Source organism: Gossypium hirsutum, chromosome D07, assembly GCF_007990345.1.
Source record: "Gossypium hirsutum isolate 1008001.06 chromosome D07, Gossypium_hirsutum_v2.1, whole genome shotgun sequence".
Classification (NCBI taxonomy): domain Eukaryota; kingdom Viridiplantae; phylum Streptophyta; class Magnoliopsida; order Malvales; family Malvaceae; genus Gossypium; species Gossypium hirsutum.
The window spans coordinates 31,864,758-31,890,670 of record NC_053443.1 but is presented as its reverse complement, the minus strand read 5'-3'; the positions used below and the strand labels follow the sequence as shown (position 1 = coordinate 31,890,670).

Genomic DNA, 25,913 nt, shown 5'->3' with positions numbered 1-25,913 from the left:
CTGATCTAAACCATCAATTTTACATAATTACATTGATTTATTTTTTTAGAAAAATCAAGCTGAAGTGATCTTTAAATGAGGGAAAGCATTCAATTTGCTTAGATTCATTAAGGATTTGTTAAATTAAGATGAAATAACTCTTAAATATATCAAAATGAGTTTAAAATAACTGTAAAACCGAAGCTTAGCCAAGAAATACGAGATCTACCATTTTCAAGCCAAAAATCAACTTAAAATCAATTAATATATTGAGCTCTTGAGTCAATCATTTAAATATCAAATTGAAATAACAACTCACTTAGTTTAATCATAAAAAGTTAGAATCTCACCTAAATTTTAAAAAATCGACGAGCTATGGACCTAATTCGAGCTAAAACATGTGAGGATCTCTTAAGGATTTTAAGGATGATAACATGAGTGTTCCTCAATATTGAAAAGAAATTTAGTGTTTAGAGAGCTTAGGAATAAAAAAGGATGAGCTAATTTCGAAAGAAAAACTTTAATTTGGTGTTTGGCAAATTTTTGAATGAATAATGGGAGGGAAGAACAAGACGTGGAGGTTTTTAAATAGGCACCAAATTTTAAAAAATTTATCCTTCACCCGTTTAACCCCCTCTGGGTTTTCTCCCTTATCCGGATTGGTCCTTATTGTTCAATTAAAGCCAATTTCAAATTTCTTTTCAAATCCAATCTCGTTTTTAAAATCCATTTTAACCAAATTAATTCTCGAACACTCAATTTTAATTTTTAACCTAAAATTATAAATTCTATTTATTTTAATTTTTTTTAATTAATTCATAAATATTTTAATTTTCTATCCCAATTACAATTTCCAATTCACTAATCCTTGATTTACTCTCTCGACTTTTGGGATGTGACAATTCTACTGCGCCTAGGGGACGATGCAAGGACTATGTAAAGGAAGAGTCGTATCGGGTTAATATGCAAACAGTGGAAATGTGGCATAGTCTAGGGTTACACCTTATGTGTATATTTTTATCAAACTTCTACTTTGTAATAAGCCGTGATAAGACTATAGTAACAAGTTATTTTAAATGTTTTCCTTTATTTTTGGATTTTAAGTCCTCCAGTTAAAGAAATAAATAAAATGTAATATTTAAAGTGTTCAACTGATTTAAGTATTATGTTTAATAACAACCAAGATCTGAGCCTGACGAATCATGTCGGGTTAGGGTGTTACAAAACTCTTGCCAAACGAGTGTTTAACACAAGCATTATTAACCACCGCTCCATTCAAGTCAAGATATAAAGAAATAATTTAACTAATTCATATCAATCCACAAATGATTTAAAAACTAATTTGTTCAAATGTGTATTCAAAAATAAATAATTTAAAGTAATCATATACTAATCCAAAATCAAATTGCAATCGTACATTAATACAAATCCTTTAAATAAAACATTAAAAATAAAATAGAATAGTTTTTTAAAAAATATATATAATTAAATTATTTTATTTTTTCAACCAAAAGAACTTGAATTCTAAATTCACTAATGAATCCACTTATGAATCTACGCTTTTGAAAAACACAATATAATTATATATTCAGTCAAGAGTAATATATATAATAAATAATTTTTTACAAACTTATTTAGATAAATTTAAAAGATCATTAACAACAATAAAGACGAACAACATTGAAAAAGAAATTTCATGATTCTCTTTTTTTTTCTCTAGAATTAGGCTTCATCTTCATGATTTCTCTAAAGGTGAAGCTTGCACTCCTCAATTTATGAGACAATAAAAAGAAATTAAAGTTGATATTGAACTAATTGATCCCTCTGAAAAACATTGGGGCAATTTAATACCTATTAAATTTGAAACTAAGTAACTAATGAAAATTAAGTATTAACCACTAAAATTAACATTTTATATCAATTTACATAATTTTGATTGATATAATAAAAAGTTAAACCCTCAACATTTACATATTCTAAAGACCAATATGTACGGTACTTCATTGTATACTAGTTTAATATAGGTTTTAGATGTTGATTAAAAAAACTTAATACAAATTGAGCTAGCAGCACCACCAATACTCACCGAATGCAATATTGCCGATTGGTAACATTGGTGAGATATGATAATTTGTGTATTTATATATTTTTTTATAAATCCCTAATGTAATACCCAATTTTAGGCCGGGCCCAAATAAATAAAGGTCTCCAGTCCATTTAAAAACATAATTTACGTTGCCCAATTACATTAGCCCAATAAACCCATAACAGAATCAAAGAACCCTTGCCCCTTCGCCTCAATGTCGCAGTAGCAAACAGCCTCCGCGCAGATGTCGCAGCAGGTCGCACGTTCTCCTTCCACGCCACGCACGTCTGTCTTTCATGCACCTACAATAAACCACGAACAGCACAAATAGGACCGAATATACAGCAAAATTGTAAAAGGATTTGGCTATAAAAAGCCGACGGATTTCTGTAATAGGGGTTAGCAAAATACTATATTGAAAAGTAAAAGAAAACACGAAAGTAAAAGAATCAGAAAAGCAAAAGTTTGAAGGTGATCTTTTTGTTTTTTTGGTTTTACTGTTTTTTGTTTCATTTTTCTATTGATTCTTTTCTTTTAAAAAATAAACGAAAAGAAAAGGAGAAAGTTACCTGTGTGGAGGAGACGACGGACTCTTCCCGAATCGAAGCCGGAGGGAGGCTTCAAGTCGCTGAGGTGGTTGCGACGGTTGAGGGGGTTTGGGTTAAGGAAAACCTAGCAGAGCACCCCCCTTTTCTTTTCTTTTGTTTTAAAACAGAAAAATGATTTTTTTTTAAAGAATAGATTTTTTTTTGTTTTTATAATGGAAGCAAAACGGCGCCATTCAATGTGGGCCGATCCACGCGTCGACCCGACCCACGGACAGGGTCCGCTCGTTTTTACCCTAAATGGACTATTTGCGCAATTAGTCCTCATGATTTTACAGTGTGTTTAAATTATTATTATTTATTTCTTTTAAATTTCGCAACATATTTTATTATTGTTTCAATTTAATCCGTGTTGCTGCCCAACGTTTTGGAGGGAGGGATTAATTTCCCTTTTGGTCCTCCACTGTTAATTGCATGTTCTATTTGATCCATTGGTGTTTTATTTATTTCAGATTTACCCCTGAAACTTCGATTATTTTCAATTTAATCTTTAATCTTTCATTTTAGGTTTTTTAAGTTTTTTTATTAATATTGTTATTATCATTATTATATTATATATTATTATTATTATTATTATACCTACATATATACACGCATATGTATTTTATAATATATATATGTATATATTTTAAATGTTTTAAATACATATACATATTTTATTATTATATTATTGTCTTATTTTCATAGTTTTTATATATATGTATTTATATTTATATTTTATAATATTTATACATTTTCCATATTTTATAATCTATATATATGTTTATACATTTTTTATAATATGTATATATATATATATATTCATACACTATACAAAATTATTATAAATATATTTTCCGCATTTTTTTATATAATTTACTAATATATTATACTTATACATTTTTACTTTTTGTAAATGCATGTATATATTTTATGTATATTTTATTATTTTTTTATTTTCATGACTTTTGTATCCATATATATATGCATTAACATTTTATAATACGTATGCATCTTTTATATTTAATAATCCATGCACATATACATGCATTTTCTATAATATATATATGTACCTTTTTGTAGGATTATTGTAAGTTTTTTGTTTGTTTTTTGTTTGGTGTATTTCATGTTTTTTACATATGTATACTTATATATACAAGTTTTAATATATGCATACACATATTTTCAAAACTCACTTATATATCATCCTTATATATATTTTGTAAATACGTATAATGTATAATTTAAATTAAAGTATTTGTTTCATATTGTACATTATTTTTTTAAAACATCCCTTTTGAAAATATATATTTTGGTTTCGTCAAAACATTAAAATCATTTTCTTTTGATTCAAAGGCTTTTAAAATAACGCAATATTCGATATTCAATATTTTCGAGGAAATTGAGCCCTAACGTATTGGGTTCCAATTTTCTTTATTAATCCTAAATAACCGAGAATATTCTTTATTCAAAATGCATAAGTATAAAAATCATTTTCGGGAACTTAACTTGTTGTGTCCTAATGTATTGGGCATGACATATTGCTTTTTCAAAATGAAGATTTTCTTATAAAATAAAAGCGATATTCAAAGTTTGAGATTTTGAGAAATTGTACCCTAACGTATTGGGTCTCGATTTCTTTGTTTGACTTAAACATTTGATTATCCTTTTCAGATTTCATCATTTGAGTTTTTTTTTTAAATCTGTTTAACCCTCGACACTAAGACATTAAATAATAAATTCAGTACCGATTTTGGGCGTTACGAGGGTGCTAACCCTTCATCGTGCGTAACTGACTCCCGAACTTGTTTTCTCAAATTTCGCAGACTAAAATCGGTTTTAAGGTGAGCCGATAACACCTCAATGAAGGATCGAAGGTGACTCCAATTTTTGTTTTTAAAGTCGACAACTAAATTTTTGTTTTCAAAAAATGGTTTCGACAGCTTGGCGACTCCACTGGGACTTCAAGAGAGTCGAGCCATGAATTGATTATTTGGTGTCTTTTTGCCGAAAATTAATGTTGTTTAAAATAATGATTTCCCCTTTTGCATTCATTGGTTTTCATTGTTATATGTTTGCTTGATTGGCTTAAGTCTGTTAGCTTATTTGCATTTTTGCATTTCATAAAGTCGGTCAATTTTTACCCCTCTAAGTGGGAGTGAAAAACTAGTCCTTCGTGAGGTTTTCATCTCCGTGGAGGATAGTGGATCACTTTCGGAATACATCCGTACCTATGTCTTTGTGAGATTTTCATCTCCGTGCAGCCATAGGGAAATGTGTTCCCCTAAACTGAACTTGGTCTATATGAGCCTATAATGGGTGAGGATCGAGGAATCTGCTGGTTCAAGTACCCTTGCCCTAGAAACCAAACCGCATATAGTGAACCTTAGGAACTCACCCTAGGTAGAATTACTCTTAACCTTAGTAGATACCTAATTAGGAATTTTTTACTATTTCTTGGTTGTATTGTATTTAATTGATATTGACTTTTTGTGTTTTACTCTGGTTCCATGGCATTACAATTACATGGCATTTCATTATAAAAAGGCGTTGGTTCATATTCAGTTGCTAGATAGAAAGCTTATCATGGGAAATGGGTTTCTTGATAGAGTGGAGGATAATACGGCTGTTCGAACTTGAGCTAAGATGACACAACGCGAAAAAGGTGATAGCTTGGCCGAGGGATACGTATCAGAATTATGGGACTTCACCTGCGTTAACGTAACCCAGAACAACTTGCAAGAGCTGAAGGAAATTTGGGAGCAGTGGAATAATGAGGTTAGACAGTTATTCTTTTCTAATTATGGGGATTTGCCTTATTTGCTTGATTTGAAGGTAAACAAGCGTCGCTTTCGGGCTCTTGCCCAGTTTTGGAACCCCGCTTATAGTTGCTTCACGTTTGGGAGGGTTGATTTGGTACCTACAATAGAAGAATACATGGCTTTACTTCGGTGTTCAAGGATTCAAGTGGACAAGGTCTACTTGAAAGCTGTAAATGTACCGACCTTTTCGAAGAGGTTGGTGAGTATAACAGGGATGAGTGAGCAGTGGGTTTGGCTCGGATCAAGCAAAAGGGGGATAGCAAGTGTCTTCCTTGGAAAAGTTTGAAGGACATCATTCTAGCGCACCCAAATGCGAATAAGAAGGTAGATATCTTTGCTTTAATTATATATGGTTTGGTGGTGTTCCCTAGGGCTTTGGAGCATGTTAACGAGGCGGTCACTAACTTATTTGATCAGCTTGATAAGAGAGTTACACCAGTCTTGGCAATTTTGGCAGAAACCTTCAGGTCACTGAATGCGTGCCGGAGAGAGGAAGAGGGTAGATTCATTGGATATGCATAGCTCCTATTTGCGTGGTTCCATAGTCACTTTTAGGAGGTTGATAAAGTTTCGTATTGGGTTTTCTCTGACAATTATTCACCATTGAAGGAGATAGTGGCTACACCAAGGAGGGATAACATCTCGGAAGAGAAATGGATGGCTATTCTTCAGAATTTGTAGGAGAAGGATATCGAGTGAAGATCTCCGTGGTTGCTTTCAGATGAGATCCTATATCGGTGTAGGGATTTTGACTGAGTTCCTTTGCTTGGAATTTGGGGAGCTGTATGTTATGCCCCATTACTGGTATTAAGGAAATACAGGTCAAGGCAGTTTGTGCCCGCAACTCAGGGACTAGCCGAGTGTGAATTCTCGTATAGGGGTGATGGATACAAAAAGATAATTCATGAGATAGTCAGTGCATGGGGCCAGACTCGTCGAATGAAGAGATTGGTTGTGGGTTCGATGACAACTTCGTAGTATAGTGAATGGTGGGTGAGGAGGATTAATGATAACATTCCTGGGCCAAGTTCAGAAAATAGTCAGTCGATAGAGGAGCATTTGTGTGTTGTCCCTATTGAGCTGGAAATCATAAAGTAGGACTTTGAAAGAAAAAATGGAGAATTAGAGAAGAAAATAGAGCAAATGGAGGAAGAAAAGGTGAATTTGAGATTGGATGTGGATGTTTAGAAGCTCGAGGTTGATAAACTAAGGAAGGGGAAGAATAAGGCTGAAGAGGAATTAGATAGTTTGAAGATGGATTACAAGAAGCTGCGTATGTCAATGAGAATTGTCGGGCTTGGAAAAAATTTAGAGCAGTGGCGTGAAGAGATTTGTGAAGAAAGAAACAAGTCAGACTGGTGGGAAAGGAAATTTGAAGAAGTGCAAGCACGAAATGAAGCCTTAGAGAAGAGCTTGCCAGAGAGCCAAAAGGAAAAGGGCGAACTAAAAGACAGAGTGGTTGAGTTAGAAGGGTCTCTTCGTCAACATAGAAGTCAAAATTCTGTAGTAGAGCTAAAGGCAAGTCTAAGCAAGATTGAAGAGATGAAGAGTAAAATAGAAGAGTTAGAAGTAGCATTGCGAAATTGTGAGGTTTGGATTGAGCATCTGGAGGCAAAGGAAGGTCGTCAGAATGAGCAACTTCATTATTTCCAAATACAAGTCAGAAACAGGGATCGTCTTATGGGAGAAGCTGTGGTTTAGATTCGAGAAGTAACAGATCACCTACAAACTTTGGCAGTACAAGCCGACATGTTGAGCATGAAGTATGAGTTGGAGTCAGATCGAGGACAAGAGTTAGCCTTGATGCTTAAAAAGATCAAGGTCTTAAGTAATAGGGCAAAGTCATATTTGTAGCTCATTCTATGTAAAGAGATTTATATTCTAATAAAGTTTTTCTGAAAGTAATTGAAATTAGAATTGACGCCTTTCTGCATTCATACATCGCATTACATGCATTAAAAACTATTAAAAGGTTCTGATTGATTAAAATCATTCTTTAGTTAACCTAGAATCTAACCAACCAACTCAATACCGTTACGGTACACGGGTGGAATCAAAAAGTATGGATCAAATATCAGAAAAGCTCGAACAGTTTCAAAAAGAAATGCAGGATTAGCTTCAGCAGCAAATGAAAGAACAACTAGAGAAGATTCAGCGAAATTTGATGGTTAAAATGACGGAATCCCAAGGGAGCATGATGACACAGTTAACGCGATTGTTGACTGAAGGGAAGGATAAAGGAAAGAGCCTTGTAGACAATATTGAAGAGGAAGGAGAGGATGGACTCCTGTATCCCGCAGGCTTTACTCCTCCACATGCGTAGCACCAAGTTGAAGTTTACCCGCGCAAATCTTCTGTTACAATTAGGCCTCAACAGTTTCAGACCGATGCTTCAAGGACAATGAATTTCCAAGCTGGATCAGGCTCTAGCCTTGAGAATAATCTTGTCAATCCTATTATTCTTGATTTCGATGAAGCAGTTGAAAAAGAGAAAACAAAAGAAGAATTACCAAAGCAATTGGAGGAAAGATGGAAGTGGATTGAAGAGAAGTTCAAAGCAATGGAAACTACTGAGAGATGTCATGGGATTGATGCTAAGGATTTAAGTTTGGTCCCAGATTTGGTGCTTCCTTACAATTTTAAAATGCCGGAATCGAGAAGTATAATGGGACCACTTGCCCTGAGGCCCACATTACCATGTTTTGTAGGCGAATGACGGGATATGTCAATAATGACCAGTTATTGATACACTACTTTCAGGATAGCCTTATGGGGGCAGCGTCTAAATGGTATAATCAATTAAGTCGTGCTAGGATTAGCTCCTGGAGGGATTTAGCACATGCTTTTATGAAACAGTACAGTCATGTGGCAGAAATGGTTCCTGATAGGATTACATTGCAGAACATGAAGAAAAAGTCGAATGAAGGTTTTAGAAAATATGCTCAGAGGTGGAGGGAGGTGGCAGTGCAGGTCCAACCACCGCTCATTGAAAGAGAAATGGCGATGCTCTTTATAAATACGCTGAAAGCCCCATTCATCACACACATGTTAGGAAGTGCCACAAAAAGCTTTTCTGACATAGTCATGAGTAGTGAGATGATTGAGAGTGCTATAAGGAGCGGGAAGATTTATTTTAGAGAGAACAATAGAAGGCAAGCCTCAAAGAAAAAAAGAAAGTGAGGTGAACAATGTGAATACATACAACAAATCAATTACGGTGAATCAACCCAGAAAGGTAGTGGCAAGTCAACAGGGTTCATCAAAACAGGAATCTGGTGTGAGGCCAAGTACTGAGAGGCCCCAATTCACACCCATTCCCATGTCATATAAGGAGTTGTATCAGAATTTATTTAATGCTCACGTTTTTTCCCCTTTTTACTTGACCCCTTTACAGCCTCCGTATCCCAAATGGTATGACACGAATGCACAATGCGATTACCATGCAGGAATTACGGGGCATTCCATAGAACATTGTACAGCTTTTAAAAAACTTGTTGAGAAGCTCATTAAGATGGGCGTTGTCAAGGTAGATGATTCATCAGGTACGAAAAATCCATTACCCAATCTTATTGATGCTGGGGTAAACATGATAGGTGAAAGTATGGGGAAAAAGGTCAAGGAGAATATTGTTGAGGTTAAAATCCCTTTGAAGAGGGTTTGGAAAGTAATGGTGGGAAGAGGTTTAATCGACTCGGATTTAGTGAGAGGTGGTGAGACCCAAAATTATTGTGAGTTCCATCATGAGGTGGGACACAAAATTCAGAGATGTGAGGAATTCAGAGCTCTAGTCCAGAGCATGATGGATAATGGAGAAATAGAGTTTTTTGAAGAGGTGGAAGGAAAAGGAAGTATATGTGCATCGGAGTCAGTGACGAGGATTCCGAAGGTTAATCATCCTGTGATTATCATCTTGCGCCCTAGGGTTAATAAGGTTAGGGCACAGGTGACGCTGAAGATTGTAATTCAGAAGCTGACAAAGTTTTCGTATAAGGATAGTAAAAAGGTCCCCTAGAATTATGAGTGTGATGTAACAGTCTCGGGAAAGGAAGCTTCGGTCAGTGTTGCAAAAGAAAACCAAAAGATAGGTTCTTATACGAATACTGAGAAGCACTACGGTTGGATAAATGCCCAAGCGGAATCGAAGGAGGGGAAAGTTTTTGCGGCAGAACAAAAGGAAGAGAAGACAGTTGAATCTAGGCCATTGATTAATGAGCCAATAAAGGAGGAAGAAGCCACCGAATTTTTGAAATTTCTGAAACACAATGAGTATAGCGTGGTAGAGCAGCTGCATAAGCAACCAGCTCGTATATATGTGTTAGCTTTACTCTTGAGTTCAGAGGTGCATCGAAATGCGCTAATGAAGGTGTTGAACGAAACATATGTGGCAAGTGATATTTCTGTCAACCAATTGGATCGGTTGGTCAATAATATAAATGCCGATAATTTTATCTTTTTCAATGATGACGAAATACCAACTGGAGGTATGGGGTCCACTAAAGCTCTGCACATTACTACTCGGTGTAAATGGTACATGCTGCCGAGAGTTTTGACTGATAATAGATCCGCATTGAATGTATTGCCCTTATCTACTCTCAATAGGATACCTATGGATAGCTCACATATGAAAACGTGTCAAAATGTAGTAAGGGCGTTCGATGGAATAGAAAGGAAGGTTTTGGGGAGAATTGAGATACCATTCCTGATTGGCCCAAATACTTATGGAGTGGATTTTATTGTAATGGATATTAAGCCTTCTTATAACTGTTTGTTAGGGAGACCTTGGATACACTCGGCAGGGGCTGTGCCTTCATCGCTGCATCAGAAGTTGAAATTAGTGTCAGAAGGACGGTTGGTGACAATAAATGCCAAGGAGGGTATTATTGCGTCAATAACTAGTAGTACACTATATGTGGAGACAGATGAGGAGGCGATGGAATGTTCTTTTTGGACCTTAGAGTTCGTGAATGCAACATTTATTGTCGAGGGGAATCGAATTCCAGTGCCGAAGATTTCCAAGACTACAATAATGGGTCTTCAATTAATGGTGAGAAGAGGAGCTGTACTGGGAAAAGGATTGGGAAGATATTTGCAAGGAGGAGTTGAGGCACCAGTGATGAAAGAAAAGTTTGATAGTTTTGGTTTAGGCTATAGACCAGACATAAAACAAAAGAGAAAGGAAATAGAAAAAAGATAGGAGAGAAGAAGGGCACGCCTGAATGGAAATAAAGTTAAGTGGGAGCCTATGGCTTTTCCTCACATATCCAGGACCTTCGTATCGGGGGAGTTCATCCATCCTGAGCGAAGAGTAATTAAAGTGAAAAGTATTGAGGAAATGCTGGGAGATGCCCTAATCAATGCCCAAGACACAATTGAGAGAGGGACATTGCTAGAGATTCGCCCTTACGAACCTGGAAGCGAGCTGAACAATTGGACTGCGGAAGAGATTCCTGTAGTTTTTAGAGCTTGTTCAGAGTAAATGTTCAGAACATCCTTGTTTTTTTTAACTTAAAAATAGGAATTTCTTTATGGAATATGCACATGTGAAATATTATGTTTCTAATAAATACGCTTTTCATATTCATTTTTTGAGACAGTAGTGTTTTCATTCTTTTTGGAGTAATTATTTTTTATTCTTTTTCCACATCATTCTTTTAGTCATTCATACTCATATTTGTTCATAAATTCATACATTCTTTGTATATTCCTTGGCACCTACCATAGGTCTCCGGATATCAATGATATGAATGATGCTGTTTCAGACTTAGAATCCCCTTTTGAACAAGACATGTGTTTAAAGGGATCACATGATTCTGAAGATGACGTAGACTGTGATGTGTCTCCGGACTTATTAAGAATGGTAGAGTAAGAAGATAAGCAAATCCTACCTCATAAAGAATCATTGGAGATTGTGAGCCTAGAGGAGGAAAATGAGGTAAAAATCAGAACCAACATTACCACAGAGACGAAACGAGACCTCATCGAATTACTTCATGAATTCAAAGATGTCTTTCCTTGGTCATACCAGGATATGCCTGGGTTAAGCACTAATATGGTGGTACACCGTCTTCCTATAAAAAAAGATTACAAGCCAGTTCAGCAGAAGCTCAGGAGAATGAGGCCAGACATTGTGCTAAAGATAAAGGAAGAAGTCAAAAAATAGTTTGATGCTGGGTTATTGCAAGATGTCAAATATTCAGAATGGGTAGCCAACGTTGTCCCTGTCCTTAAAAAAGATGGAAAGGTATGAATGTGTGTGGATTATAGGGATTTGAGCAGGGCCAGTCCAAAGAATAATTTTTCGTTTCCTCATATTGATACTTTGGTGGATAATACAGCAGGTTACTCACTGTTTTCTTTTATGGATGGCTTTTCGGGATACAATCAAATAAAAATGAATCTGGAAGATATGAGAAAGACCATATTTATCACTTTGTGGGGAACGTTCTATTATAAAGTGATGCCCTTTGGATTAAAGAATGCAGGGGCAACTTATCAAAGAGCCATGGTGACTTTGTTTCATGACATGATGCACAAGGAGATTGAGGTTTATGTTGATGATATGATTGCAAAATCCAGAACGGAAGAAGAGAATGTTCAAGTTCTGAGGAAGTTATTTTTAAGACTAAGAAATTTCCAGCTCAAGCTTAATCCAACAAATTGCACCTTTGGAGCCAGATCAGGAAAGTTGTTGGGCTTCATAGTCAGTGGGAAAGGAATTGAGGTTGACCCAGACAAAGTCAGGACAATATTGAATTACATTGCACAGTTTATTTCACAACTAACTGAGAAATGTGACCCATATTTCTTCTTTTGAAGAAGCATAATCCGGGTGTACGGGATGAAGAATATTAGGAGGCTTTTGACAAAATAATATAGTACTTGTCTAATCCTCCAGTACTATCACCACCTAGTCCGGATAGACCATTAATTCTATTTAATAGTGTTTTACAATTCCATGGGATACGTGTTAGGCCAGCATGATGAGATAGGAAGAAAAGAAAGGGCAATATACTATCTCAGCAAGAAATTCACTGATTGTGAAGCGAGGTACTCGTCTATCGAGAAGTTATGTCGTGCCCTAGTTTGGACAACTTGGAGATATATGTTGTATCATACAACTTAGCTAATTTCAAAGTTAGACCCCTTAAAATATATGATGGAGTCGACTGCTTTGAATGGAAGGACGACCAGATGATAAATCTTGCTTTTTGAATTTGACATAATGTATGTGAGTCAGAAGGCCGCGAAAGGGAGCGCAATAGCTGACTTTTTAGCTAGCAAAACCTTAGAGGATTATGAGCATTTGAATTTTTATTTTCCAAATGAGGATTTGATATATGTGGCAGCCACTGAAGAAAATTCTCAAATGGATCATGTGTGGAAGTTAAATTTTGATGGAGCCTCAAATACTTTGGGTAATGGAATTGGGGCGGTTCTGGTATCTCCAAGCGGAGATCATTATCCTATTGCTAGCAAATTGAATTTTGACTGTACGAACAATATGGCAGAATATGAAGCATACATTATGGGCATTCGTGTAGCTATTGAACTTAAAATCAAAGTGCTAAAAGTGTATGGGGATTCCGCATTGGTGATAGACCAACTCAAAGGAGAATGGGATACAAAAGACCCTAAACTGATCAGTTATCGAAAGATGGTTCTCGAATTGATGGACGAGTTTGATGACATCACATTTTGTTACCTTCCACGAGATAAGAACTAGATGGCTGATGCGTTGGCCACCCTAGCCTCTATGATCCGAGTGAACAAGTTAGAGGACATGAAGCCTATTCAGATGAGTATTTTTGAAACCCCAGCTCATTGCTATAATATTGAGGAAGAAGAGAAAGATGACCACTCCTGGTATCTGAATATATCGCAATATGTGAAAAATTGTGAGTATCCAGATTAGGCAACGAAGAATGATAAGAGAGCATTGAGAAGAACGGCCATTGACTATGTCCTAGATGGAGAGATCCTATACAAAAAAGGGAAGGATTAGGAATTTTTAAGATGTGTGGATGTAGTGGAAGCTAGAAAAATTCTAGAAGAGGTCCATGAGGGTATCTGCGGAACGCATGCAAATGATTTCACAATGGCCAGGAAGATCATGATATTTGTGTACTACTGGTCCAATATGGAAGGAGATTGCATCAATTATGCTAAGAAGTGCCATAAATGCCAAATTTATGGCGATAAAATGCATGCACCTCCTTCACCTCTTCATGTTATGACTTCTCCATGGCCTTTCTCTATGTGGGGTATGGACGTCATTGGGCCAATATCGCCAAAGGCTTCTAATGGGCATCACTTCATCTTTGCGGTTATTGACTACTTTACCAAATGGGTGAAAGCTACTTCATATGCAAATGTCACGAAGTCAGCAGTTAGCAGATTCTTAAAAAATAAGATCATATGTCGATATGGAATGCCTGAGAGGATCATATCTGATAATGCATTGAATTTGAACAATAGTGCGATAGCGGAGGTCTACAGTCAATTCAAGATCAGGCATCATAACTCGTCGCTATATCGCCAAAAGATGAATGGTGCAGTAGAAGCAGCGAATAAGAATATCAAGAAAATTGTGGGAAAGATGACTGAGACTTACAAAGACTGGCATGAGAAATTACTATTCGCCCTCTTTGCTTATAGAACGTCTGTCAGGACTTCGACCGGGGCAACACCTTTCTCTCTGGTTTTTGGGATGGAAGCAGTCATACCTATTGAGGTGGAAATTCCTTCTCTCCGGGTATTAGCTGAGTTGAAATTGGATGAGGCAGAATGTGTTCAATCTCGTTATGATCAGTTGAGCTTAATAGAAGGAAAAAGGCTAAAGCCTATTCAGCACGGTCAGATGTATCAAAGGCTAATGATGCGAGCCTACAATAAAAAGGTTCGTCCTAGAGAATTCCACGAGGGGGAGCTAGTGTTGAAAAAGATTCTTCCTATACAAAAGGATTTTAGAGGAAAATGGATGCCAAATTGGGAAGGTCCATACATTGTGCAGAAGGCCTTTTCAGGGGGAGCTTTGATCTTGAGTGAGATAGATGGCAAAGATTTGCCAAACCTTGTAAACTCAGACTTGGTTAAGAAGTACTTTTCTTAAAAAATAAAGAGAGAGAGAGAAAAAGAAAAAGGAGAGGCCAAGGTGACAACCCGCAAATGGCGCCTTGAGACCAAAGGGGATTTGAGTTGAAAACCTGAAAAAGGGCGGCTCAAATGTTGATCAAGTGGGGCATCCGGTGATCTTGCAATGATTGAATCAGTGGGAAAGGGGACGCAACATCTTGGGGCATCGACAGAGTACTGTAGATCTTCTAAGCACATGTAGAACTCAGAGTGGTCTTTAGAAAGTTTGCGCAGAGAAGTTTGAACTGCGATATCTGAGGTGCCTAGTCTTCTCAGTATTTATATCTTAGAATACTTTATTCTTTTTCAAGATTCGTGTTTCCAATCCATTTCTCTTTTATTCTTATTGTTCTTTATAATTTATTCATCTCGAGTTTTATTCTCAATAAATTTCATCTTGTCCATTGCGATAATCTTGTTCAAGCAACTTTTTTCATTAGAACAACATTAATGGGCTAATAATACTTTTACAAATGAAATTTTACATAATACTCTGGAAGTTTCTAAATAATATAGGGACCTGAAACAGGGCCATTGTTTAGAATACACCAAGTTCAAAGGTTGAAATGCCTAAAAAGGAAAATTATAAAAGTAAGATTATCCTTTTAATTTTTGTGTCGTTCAAACATTGACTGAACAAAATGGCGAGATATGGTGATGGTGACAAAGTTTGATCACCTTGTGGTAAGAAAAGGTTTCCTCGGAGAAGGAAATCCTTCATTTGTGCATAGGCATTTGGTATGACATCTTGAGAATGGTATAAATGACCAAAGTGCTTTACATTGCGATAAGTGAAGATTGTGAAAAGCCAGATTTTTCTACCCTTGAGTCACAGCGGGAGAAAGATGGTACAAAATTTTCATCCTAGTAGATTAAACTTTGAAGTTTACAGTGGGGGGCAATTAGATTAAGTGTTTTTTGGAGATGCTAGCCGAGCAGGAGGACGTTGTAGTGCTTCGGTGATACGACTTTAATAAACTTTGAGTAATGACAACCTAAGTGATAAAGAAGGATCATTCTCGAAAAATGACATTCTGCATTCATTCAAATGTCATTCATGCACGTCTAGTTAGGAGCATTTGATTCATTCTGATCATGACATCCTAATCACTAGGCATAATTAGGTTCATAAATTGAATTATATAGGTCATGTTCCCCAGAGAACAAACTGGTGAAACTTCAGCCTTATTTCCTTGAGCAGTAGTGGAGTAGGTTGAAAATAGCACATCTTGACTTCCTGTATTGGCAGCAAAACAGATCGAAGACATCAGTCTTATTGCCTTGACGTTGCAATGGAATAGATTGAAGCCACAACGGCGAATCTTACTTCCATTGTGTTGTAGCGGAGCAGATTGAAGCCACGACGGCGAATCTTATCTCCCTAGCATTAAGGCTTGGATTAGCTGAAGTGGAGCGGATTGAGGCTGTGGGCAGCGAATCCTATCTCTTTGGCATTACAGTAGAATAGATTGAAGCCACAACGGTGAATCTTACTTCCCTGGTAGTGTAGTGGAACAGATTGAAGCTATGACGACAAATCTTGTTTTCCCGACATTGTAGTTAAACATATTGAAGATGGCAAGTTTTATCTCCCTGAAGTCGCAGCGGAGCAGATGAAAGCAATTAATCCTATCTCCCTGAAGTTGCAATGGAGCGGATTAAAACCATAGATCTTATCTCTCTGAAGTTGCAGAGAGCAGATTGCATACAGTCTTGTCTCATTGAAGTTGCAGTGGAGCAGACAGAGGAAACCAATCCTATTTCCTTGATGTTGCAGTGCAGTGGATCGAAGCACTAGTTCTTATACCTCTGAAGATGCAGTAGGAATGAATGAGGCTATTTAAAGAAGAAGAAGAGCACTAAGGTCCAGCACGACTGGACAAAATTGGTTATTTTTAAGTCTTTGCTCTATTCCCGTTACACGACAATGAGCAAAGAGGGGCAGCTGTAATACCCAATTTTAGCCCAGGCCCAAATAAATAAAGGTTTCCAATCCATTTAAAAACCTAATTTATGTGGCCTAATTACATTAGCCCAATAAACCCATAACAGAATCAAAGAACCCTAGCCCCTTCGCCTTAGTGCCGCAGCAGCAGACAGCCTTCGCGCAGATGTCGCAGCATGTCGCATGTTCTCCTTCCACGCCGCGCACGTCTGTCTTCCATGCACCTGCAATAAACCACGGATAGCACAAATAGGACCGAATATACAACAAAATTTTAAAAAGATTTGGCTATAAAAAGCCAACTGATTTTTGTAATAGGGGTTAGCAAAATACTGTATTGAAAAGTAAAAGAAAACACGAATGTAAAAGAATCAAAAAAGCAAAATTTTGAAGGTGATCTTTTTGTTTTTTTGTTTCATTTTTCTATTGATTCTTTTCTTTTAAAAAATAAACGAAAAGAAAAGGAGAAAGTTACCTGTGTGGAGGAGACGACGGACTCTGCCCGAATCGAAGCTGGAGGGAGGATTCAAGCCGCTGAGGTGGTTACGGCGGTTGGGGGGTTTGGGTTAAGGAAAACCAGAGCACCCCCCCCCCCCCTTTTCTTTTCTTTTGTTTTAAAACAGAAAAATAATTTTTTTTAAAGAACAATTTTTTTTTGTTTTTATAATGGAAGCAAAACAGCGCCGTTCAATGTGGGCAGATCCGCGCGTCGACCCGACCCGCAGGTAGGGTCCGCGCGTTTTTGCCCTAAATGGACTATTTGCAGAATTAGTCCTCATGATTTTACAGTGTGTTTAAATTTTTTTTATTTCTTTTAAATTTCGCAACATATTTTATTACTGTTTCAATTTAATCCGTGTTGTTGCGCAGCGTTTTGGAGGGAGGGATTAATTTCCCTTTTGGTCCTCCACTGTTAATTGCATGTTCTATTTGATCCATTGGTGTTTTATTTATTTCAAATTTGCCCCAGAAACTTCGGTTATTTTCAATTTAATCCTTAATCTTTCATTTTAGGTTTTTTAAGTTTTTTTATTAATATTGTTATTATCATTATTATATTATATATTATTATACCTACATATATACACGCATATGTATTTTATAATATATATATGTATATATTTTAAATGTTTTAAATACATATACATATTTTATTATTATATTATTATTATCTTATTTTCATAGTTTTTATATATATATGTATTTATATTTATATTTTATAATATTTATACATTTTCCATATTTTATAATCTATATATATGTTTATACATTTTTTATAATATGTATATATATATTCATACACTATACAAAACTATTATAAATATATTTTCCGTATTTTTTTATATAATTTACTAATATATTATACTTATACATTTTTACTTTTTGTAAATGCATGTATATATTTTATGTATATTTTATTATTGTTTTATTTTCATAACTTTTGTATCCATATATATATGCATTAACATTTTATAATACGTATGCATCTTTTATATTTCATAATCCATGCACATATACATGCATTTTCTATAATATATATACGTACCTTTTTTGTAGAATTATTATAAGTTTTTTTTTGTTGTTGTTTTTTGTTTGGTGTATTTCATGTTTTTTACATATGTATACTTATATATACAAGTTTTAATATATGCATACACATATTGTCAAAATTCACTTATATATCATCCTTTTATATATTTTTTTGTAAATACGTATACATGTATAATTTAAATTAAAGTATTTATTTCATATTGTACATTATTTTTTTAAAACATCCCTTTTGAAAATATATATTTTGGTTTCGCCAAAACATTAAAATCATTTTCTTTTGATTCAAAGGCTTTTAAAATAACGCAATATTCGATCTTTGGGATTTTCGAGGAAATTGAGCCGTAACGTATTGAGTTCCGATTTTCTTTATTAATCTTGAATAACCGAGAATATTATTTATTGAAAATGCATAAGTATAAAAATCATTTTCGAGAACTTAACTTGTTGTGTCCTAATGTATTGGGCATGACATATTGCTTTCTCAAAATGAAGATTTTCTTATAAAATAAAAGCGATATTCAAAGTTTGGGGATTTTGAGAAATAGTACCCTAACGTACTGGGTCTCGATTTCTTCGTCTGACTTAAACATTTGATTATCCTTTTCAGATTTCATCATTTGAGTTTTTTTTAAATCTTTTTAACCCTCGACACTAAGGCATTAAACAATCAATTCGGTACCGATTTTGGGCGTTACGAGGGTGCTAACCCTTCCCGTACGTAACTGACTCCCGAACCTGTTTTCTCAAATTTCACAGACTAAAATCATTTTTAAGGTGATCCGATCACACCTCAATAAAGGATCGGTGGCGACTCCAATTTTTGTTTTTATAGTCGACAACTAAATTTTTGTTTTCACAAAATGGTTTCGACACCTAACATATAATGATTGTGTTTATTGTAAAATATAATAATTCAAATTTTTGTAAGTTCGTAATTTATTCTATATTTCTTTCAAAAAATATTTATATTATATTAATTTTCAATATATTTCATATAATATTCTATTTGCATTATTTTCTTATCTCTTATTATATTATATGTTAATTATATTAATTATATTATATTTACACATCATAATTGTATCAAAGTTACTAGATCTAGGATCGAGCAAAGACACAAAACCTTTGGGATCATAACAATGCTAAGCTAGATCATAAATCATGGTTAAGGCGAACCAAGTTAGGTAAAAGAAAGAGATAAAAAGTATTAATCATGTTGCCTTAATATGTAGAGCTTTCTACATTTATATAAGAAAGATACCGTCACATATTATGGAAATATACATTAACTTTGACACCTAGTGAGTCTTGAGCAACCACAATTCCAAGGATTAATAGCTTCTAGAAGAAGGCGACAGTAGGAAACAAGACCGGAGACCTCTGGATGGTGGATTGTCATTGCTGCATCAATTTGGATCACCTCTTCCATCACCACAATGCCAATTAGAGCCAAAAAAATTAACCATGTTTTCATGTTTGAGACTACCATGATTGGTCTTTGGTTTCATTGGAATCATTTTCATATCACCTATTTATAGGGTTTTGGAATGAGACCCTATTTTAGAAATTACGTCAAATTAGGTGATATTGTTTTTCTTTTTTCTTTTTTTTATTTCTTGTTGCTTAAACTGTAAAATGATTTTTTATTATAAAAAATACATTTTAGAAATTGGACCAAGTAATCTAAAGCTTTTTTTTCTCAATTAGTCGAATATTATGGAATGTGTTTGTGTGTGCACGTGTGTGTTTGTGTTTTCGCAAAAGGAATGACAGTTGAGCTCTAATCTCAATATGATACAATCTCAATTAGATTATATCTTTCCTATGTTACACGTTGCATATCATTCAATAAGAAACAAAATCTATCATCTGGTGGTCAGGAATGTGAGTAGAGTCTCATTATTCCATATATAATATACAAATATATTGTAGTGTACTTTCAAGTAAATAGTTTAGTATTAATTTTTTTGTTTATAAATAAAAACATTTTTATATATTTTTATTATTACCTCTACCTTCATATATAATTATTTTTTAATGCGGATGTGAAGCAAGTGATTTTAGACATTGTTGAATATTATTAAAAAAGATAGCATATTAAAGCATTAATAACATTTTCATTGAGGAATATAGTTTTACTTCATCTAATTAATACAAAGTAGCATTGTTCAAAATAATAAGTAATTAACTTAATTAAAATAAATAAATTATTTTAATAATTAAAATATATTCCTAGTAAAATATTTATAATATTTATTGAAATATTTATGAAAAATATAAAAATTGACGTATTGCAAATTAAACCTTACATTATTAAATATTTATTTTTTTCTTAAAAGTAAATAATTGACGATAATAATACGTATATAATATATAATTAATATAAATGTAATTATGTTAGATTACTTCAGATTATAAAAATATATTAATTATTCATAATTTTTTGTATATGAAATGTAAATGTAATTACATTACAAACACATTAAAAACAACCTCAAACACATTTAAATCATCTAAAAGCTGCATACCACATCACATCTATCATACTTACCAGAAACTAGCTAGTTTTACCAAAATGCGATTTCACCACTCAAATCTAGTTCCTAAACCTTAATTTTGATTCCAAACATCCTAAATATCATCTAATTACTGATATAAATCATCAATTTTACATAATTACACTAATATATTTTTTTAGAAAAATCAAGCTTAAGTGATCATTAAATAAGGGAAAACATTCAATTTGCTTAAATTCATTAAGGATTTGTTAAACTAAGATAAAATAACTCTTAAATATATCAAAATGAGTTAGAAATAACTGTAAAATAGAAGCTTAGTCAAGAAATACGAGATCTACCATTTTCAAGCCAAAAATCAACTTAAAATCAATTAATATATTCAGATCTTGATTTAATCATTTAAATATCAAATTGAAATAACAACTCAATTAGTTTAATCAATAAAAAGTTAGAATCTCACCTAAATTTAAAAAAATCAACGAGCTACGGACCTAATGCGAGCTAAAACGTGTGAGGATCTCTTAAGGATTTTAAGGATGATAACATGAGTGTTCCTCATATTGAAAAGAAATTTAGTGTTGACAGAGCTTATGAATAAAAAAGAATGAACTAATTTCGAAAGAAAAACTTTAATTTGGTGTTTGGCAAATTTTTGAATGAATAATGGGAGGGAAGAAGAAGACGCGGGGGTTGTTAAATAGGCACCAAATTTTAAAATATTTATCCTTTACCCATTTAAACCACTCGGTTTTCTCCCTTATCCGAATTGGTCCTTATTGTTCAATTAAAGCCAATTTCAAATTTATTTTCAAATCCAATCTCGTTTTTAAAATCCATTTTAACCAAATTAATTCTCGAACACTCAATTTTAATTTCTTAACCTAAAAATATAAATTCTATTTATTTTAAAATTTTTTTTAATTAATTCCTAATTATTTTAATTATCTATCCCAATTACGATTTCCAATTCACCAATCCCTAATTTACTCTCTCGACTTTTGGGATGTGACAATTCTACTGCGCCTAGGGGACGATGCCAGGACTACGCAAAGGAAGAGTCGTATCGGGTTATTATGCAAACTGTGGTTATTTTTATCAAACTTCTACTTTGTAATAAGCCGTGATAAGTCACTACACCAAAACAGGCTTTTAGCGGCGTTTGGATTCCAAACGCCGCTAAAGATTGAGCATTAGCGGCGCTTTTTGAAAAAGCCGTTAAAGATCTAGCATTAGCGGCGTATTATGAAAAACGCCGCCAAAAATAAGCATTAGCGGCATTTTCCAGAAAGCGCTGCAAAAAACCTAAGCCCAACGACGTCGTTTTCTGAGCTTTCGGGGATTTAGCGGCGTTTTTAATAAAGCGCCACTAATGCTCAACGATTTAGCGGCATTTTTAGAAAAGCACCGCTAATGCTTAGGGCTATAGCGGCGCTTTTGAGGAGGCGCCGCTAATGCTCGGGGCTTTAGCGGCGTTTTTGAGGAGGCGCCGCTAATGCTCGGGCTTTAGCGGCATTTTTGAGGAAGCGCTGATAATGCTTGGGGCTTTAGCAGTGTTTTTGAGGAAGCGCCGCTAATGCTCGTGGCTTTAGCGGCATTTTTTGAGAAAGCGCCGCTAATGCTCTATTTTTAGCGACATTTTCTAAAAAGCGCCACTAATGCTCAAGGATTTAAAATAATTAAAATATTTTTTAAAAATGGAAAATTTAAAATACTATTATTTAAAATAATTTTAAAGTTTTTTACGTACATTACTAATTTTTTAATTTATATATTAAATAATTTCTTATATAATCGTAAAAGAGATAGTATTAATTTTAAAATATTAAATTAATTATCACTGTAGTTTAGGGTTTTTGGTTTAGGGTATATGATTTAGAGTTTAAGGTTTAGGTGATACCATTTTAAGGTTTATGGATTATGGGTTTAGGGGTTATGGTTTATTAGTTTGATATTTTTAAATTTAAAAAAAAAACTTCATTTGGTAGACATGTAACAAAGAAATTTACAAAAAAAAATTGTAATAGAAGAATTAAATTCATTGAAATAAAAATAAGGGTAAACTACACCCAATGTCACTATACAATTAATGGATTTACATTTTGATCACTCAACTGCAAAAAGTTACAAAATAGCCACTTAACTATTTGAAAGTTTTCATGCAAATCACTAGAGTATTAAATTTTTTCCTTTATAAAGTTTGGCTAGTGAGTTCCAAGTAATGATTTGGTAATTAGTATGGTGGATCAATACCTATTGTCAAGTAGAAGAATATACCTTAGATCCAAGTTGATCTAACAGTTGGTGTCAGAGATCAAAGAAAAAGTTGGTTGGATATTGGTTTGCAGGTTCGTAATGTTCAAAGTTGTTTCATGAAAAAATTGAATTGTAGAAAAGGAAAAGAAGATTGGTACAGGTGGCGCGAACAAAGAAGGCTATACAATAATGATTTTCAATCCCAATGTTCTTTTTATAACTTCATTGCTTGTCTTACAGCAACATATAGTAATTTAGGATCAATTAAAGCTTCAATGAAGATATTGAGCTACAATGTTTGGTTTAGGGAAGATTTAGAGGTTCACAAGAGGATGAAAGCTATTGGTGACCTTATTCAACTTCATTCCCTTGATATCATTTGTTTTCAAGAGGTTACTTCGATGGTTTAGGGATTATGGTTTATGATTTATGGTTTAAAGGTTGGGGTTTAAGGTTTAAGGGTTAGGGGTTAAAGGTTAGGGGTTAGGGGTTAGAGATTTATGTTTTATAATTTAGGGTTTAGAGGATAAGGGTTAAGGGTTTAGGGTTTAGGTTTTAGATTAATTAGTGTTTTTTAATTTATATATTAAATAATTTCTTATATAATTGCAAAATAGATAATATTAATTTTAATATATTAACATTATGATTATAGTTTAAATTATTTAAGAGATAATAGATAAACTTTATATATATTAAATGGTTTAGGATTTAAGGTTTACTTAATTTCGTTAAATGATGAAATTTTATATAATTAATTAATGCTTTTATATTTAAAAAGATTTAATATAAACCATTTGATGTATTTATTTATTAGATTATAAAAAAATTGATAAATAAATAAAAAAAGTAACAGATTGATATGGATAAGTAATTATCTATTTTGGATATATAGGACCAAATTATAACAAATAAAAATGAAATACAAAAACTAAAAATTATAATTTTATCTAATTCTTTTAAATATTACTTAAAATTTTAAAAATTATTTATTTAAAATTATATGAAAGATACAATAATTTAATATAAAAATTGTAAAAAAGTTGAGCGTTAGTGGCGTTTATGAAAAAAAACGCCGCAAAAGGTATACAATAGCGGCGTTTTTGGTCTAAGCGCCGTTAAAAGTCGAGCAGTAGTGGCGTTTTTTTTCAAAACGCCACGAATATCTTTTGCGAAACGACGTTGTTTTGTATTTATATTTTTTATCCCAAATTTCAAATGAAATATTTTCTTTTTTTCCCCATTTTTCCCAAAATCGATCCCCCCAGAAATCGCGCCTGAAATTTCTTCTTCTTTTTTCCCCATTTTATTTTTTCCCAAACCATATTGTTGCAAACTCGTAAGAAGATTCAAAAGAAATTGAAGATAAGAGGATACAGCTTGAAGACGGATGGTCTTGATGAGATCTCTCATTCGTCAGTCGCTTCCAAGATGCTGAAGATGAAGCTATTGATCTCCTCCTCGACTAGCTCGATCACCAATCCTGTAATTTTCTTTATTTATGCTTTTCTAAGGTTTTTCTTATTTTTTAAATATTCTATTAGTATTTTTTTAATTGTAAGCAGTGAATTCTTCCATAATCGACAAGGAGGCGGTGCACCAAGTAGTCAATCTTCTATTGGATGTTGGAGCAGCTGAGGAGGAGATCTGTTTGAATATGCGGATGTAATTCTTGCAAAAATCTCCTTGTTGGAAATCCAGAGACTTAATTCGTTACGGAATACTTTGATAATTAGTAAAAGTAAGTAAGGAGGGAAAGACTGATGCTGGCTTTTTTTTGTTTCCAACCACCTAAAATTTCATCCATGATCCTCAGTCAACGTTTGTTTCTATGTCTATACACCACTGTGTTACAATCTCCTTGGATAGTATTAGTTTTCTAAAAAAGTATTGCAATCCTTATAACATTCATTCTATGGCTTTCTGTCTAATATGTTTGTCAGTTTCCTTTCTTTAGATCATGATTTATGAATGAAAAGCAATTCATTCTTGCCGAGGTGTGCTGATTTTCAGTGTTTGTTTACAGACCCTGGTTTTGATATATGGGGCATCAGTTAATTTGAATGTAAAGAAAATGGACCAACACAGGAAGTTTAAGACTTGTACTGGAGTTCTATTGGAGGTCTTGTAGATTCGTTGATTTTAGATGATAAGAGCTGGACGCAGCTTGTATAAGCTGCAGTTGAGAATGTTTATTATTTTCTGGCTGATATTCTATCATTCTTACGATGAGAAGTTTGTTCCTGTCAGTATCATACATTTCATGCTACAGTCTAGCAGTAAACCATATATGCAAGCTAGTGATCAAGCCTATGTCAGTACTGTAGACACCTCTATTTGGAGGTTGCTAGAACTACATTGACAAATTGTTGATTGCCATCTGCTACAACTGCAAGAATGGAAAGGTTTGTTCATTGTACTGCATTTAATATTGGTTAAATTTGTCAAGTTGTCATTTGAAGCTTGTATTTCTTTGTCACTATATATTTCTACTTTCTCTTTTGTCACTTAGGTATAAAATTTCGGAGGAGCTTGGAGATGGTACCTATGGTAGTGTGCTCAAAACCTTCAATATAGAAACATTTGAGATTGTAAGGAACTTGATCCAGTAGTTGCTTTTTTTTTATCTTTCAGTTTACATAACTACATGATTTATTTTATTTATGTGATGATTGAAATGACCTCAATGCCTTGGAGATAGCAAATGATGAATATAGGATCAATTTTGAAGTCACTTTCTGAACCATTATGTGAATTCTTTGTTTTTAATTGGTCAGTCTTTCATGTACCTACTGCTAATTTCTGGAGGTTACTTTAAAGCTTATATCTGATTTCCTGTATACCTTTCTCTATATGTATTCCTAATAAAATATTTATTATATTTATTGAAGTATTTATGAAAAATATAAAAATTGATATATTGTAAATTAAACCTTACATTATTAAATATTTATTTTTTTCTTAAAAGTAAATAATTGACGATAATGATACATATATTATATATAATTAATATAAATGTAATTATGTTAGATTATTTCAGAT

At 33.8% G+C, this 25,913-nt stretch overlaps 1 protein-coding gene and 2 long non-coding RNA genes across 4 annotated transcripts; 2 read left to right on the top strand and 1 right to left on the bottom strand.

The window, feature by feature from the left end:
• Window positions 1-1,990: 1,990 nt before the first annotated feature.
• Window positions 1,991-2,796, bottom strand: LOC121219054 (uncharacterized). Its single transcript, XR_005915610.1, has 2 exons — window positions 2,635-2,796; window positions 1,991-2,367 (listed from the first exon to the last, which is right to left on the bottom strand). It is a non-coding gene; the product is annotated as an uncharacterized lncRNA (long non-coding RNA).
• Window positions 2,797-8,982: 6,186 nt separating this feature from the next.
• On the top strand, window positions 8,983-11,631 carry LOC107956157 (uncharacterized). The gene is made up of 4 exons (XM_016891891.1): window positions 8,983-9,429; window positions 9,517-10,595; window positions 11,193-11,328; window positions 11,497-11,631. The coding sequence occupies exons 1-4, from the start codon at window positions 8,983-8,985 to the stop codon at window positions 11,629-11,631; spliced, it is 1,797 nt and encodes a 598-aa protein (XP_016747380.1).
• A 12,455-nt stretch (window positions 11,632-24,086) lies between these two features.
• On the top strand, window positions 24,087-25,617 carry LOC107933958 (uncharacterized). Of its 2 annotated transcripts, none has more exons than XR_001693773.2 (4): window positions 24,087-24,356; window positions 24,437-24,612; window positions 24,885-25,276; window positions 25,384-25,617. It is a non-coding gene; the product is annotated as an uncharacterized lncRNA (long non-coding RNA). The 2 variants fall into 2 exon arrangements; XR_001693774.2 differs by having other exon boundaries at window positions 24,090-24,356; window positions 24,898-25,276.
• The last annotated feature ends 296 nt before the right edge of the window (window positions 25,618-25,913 follow it).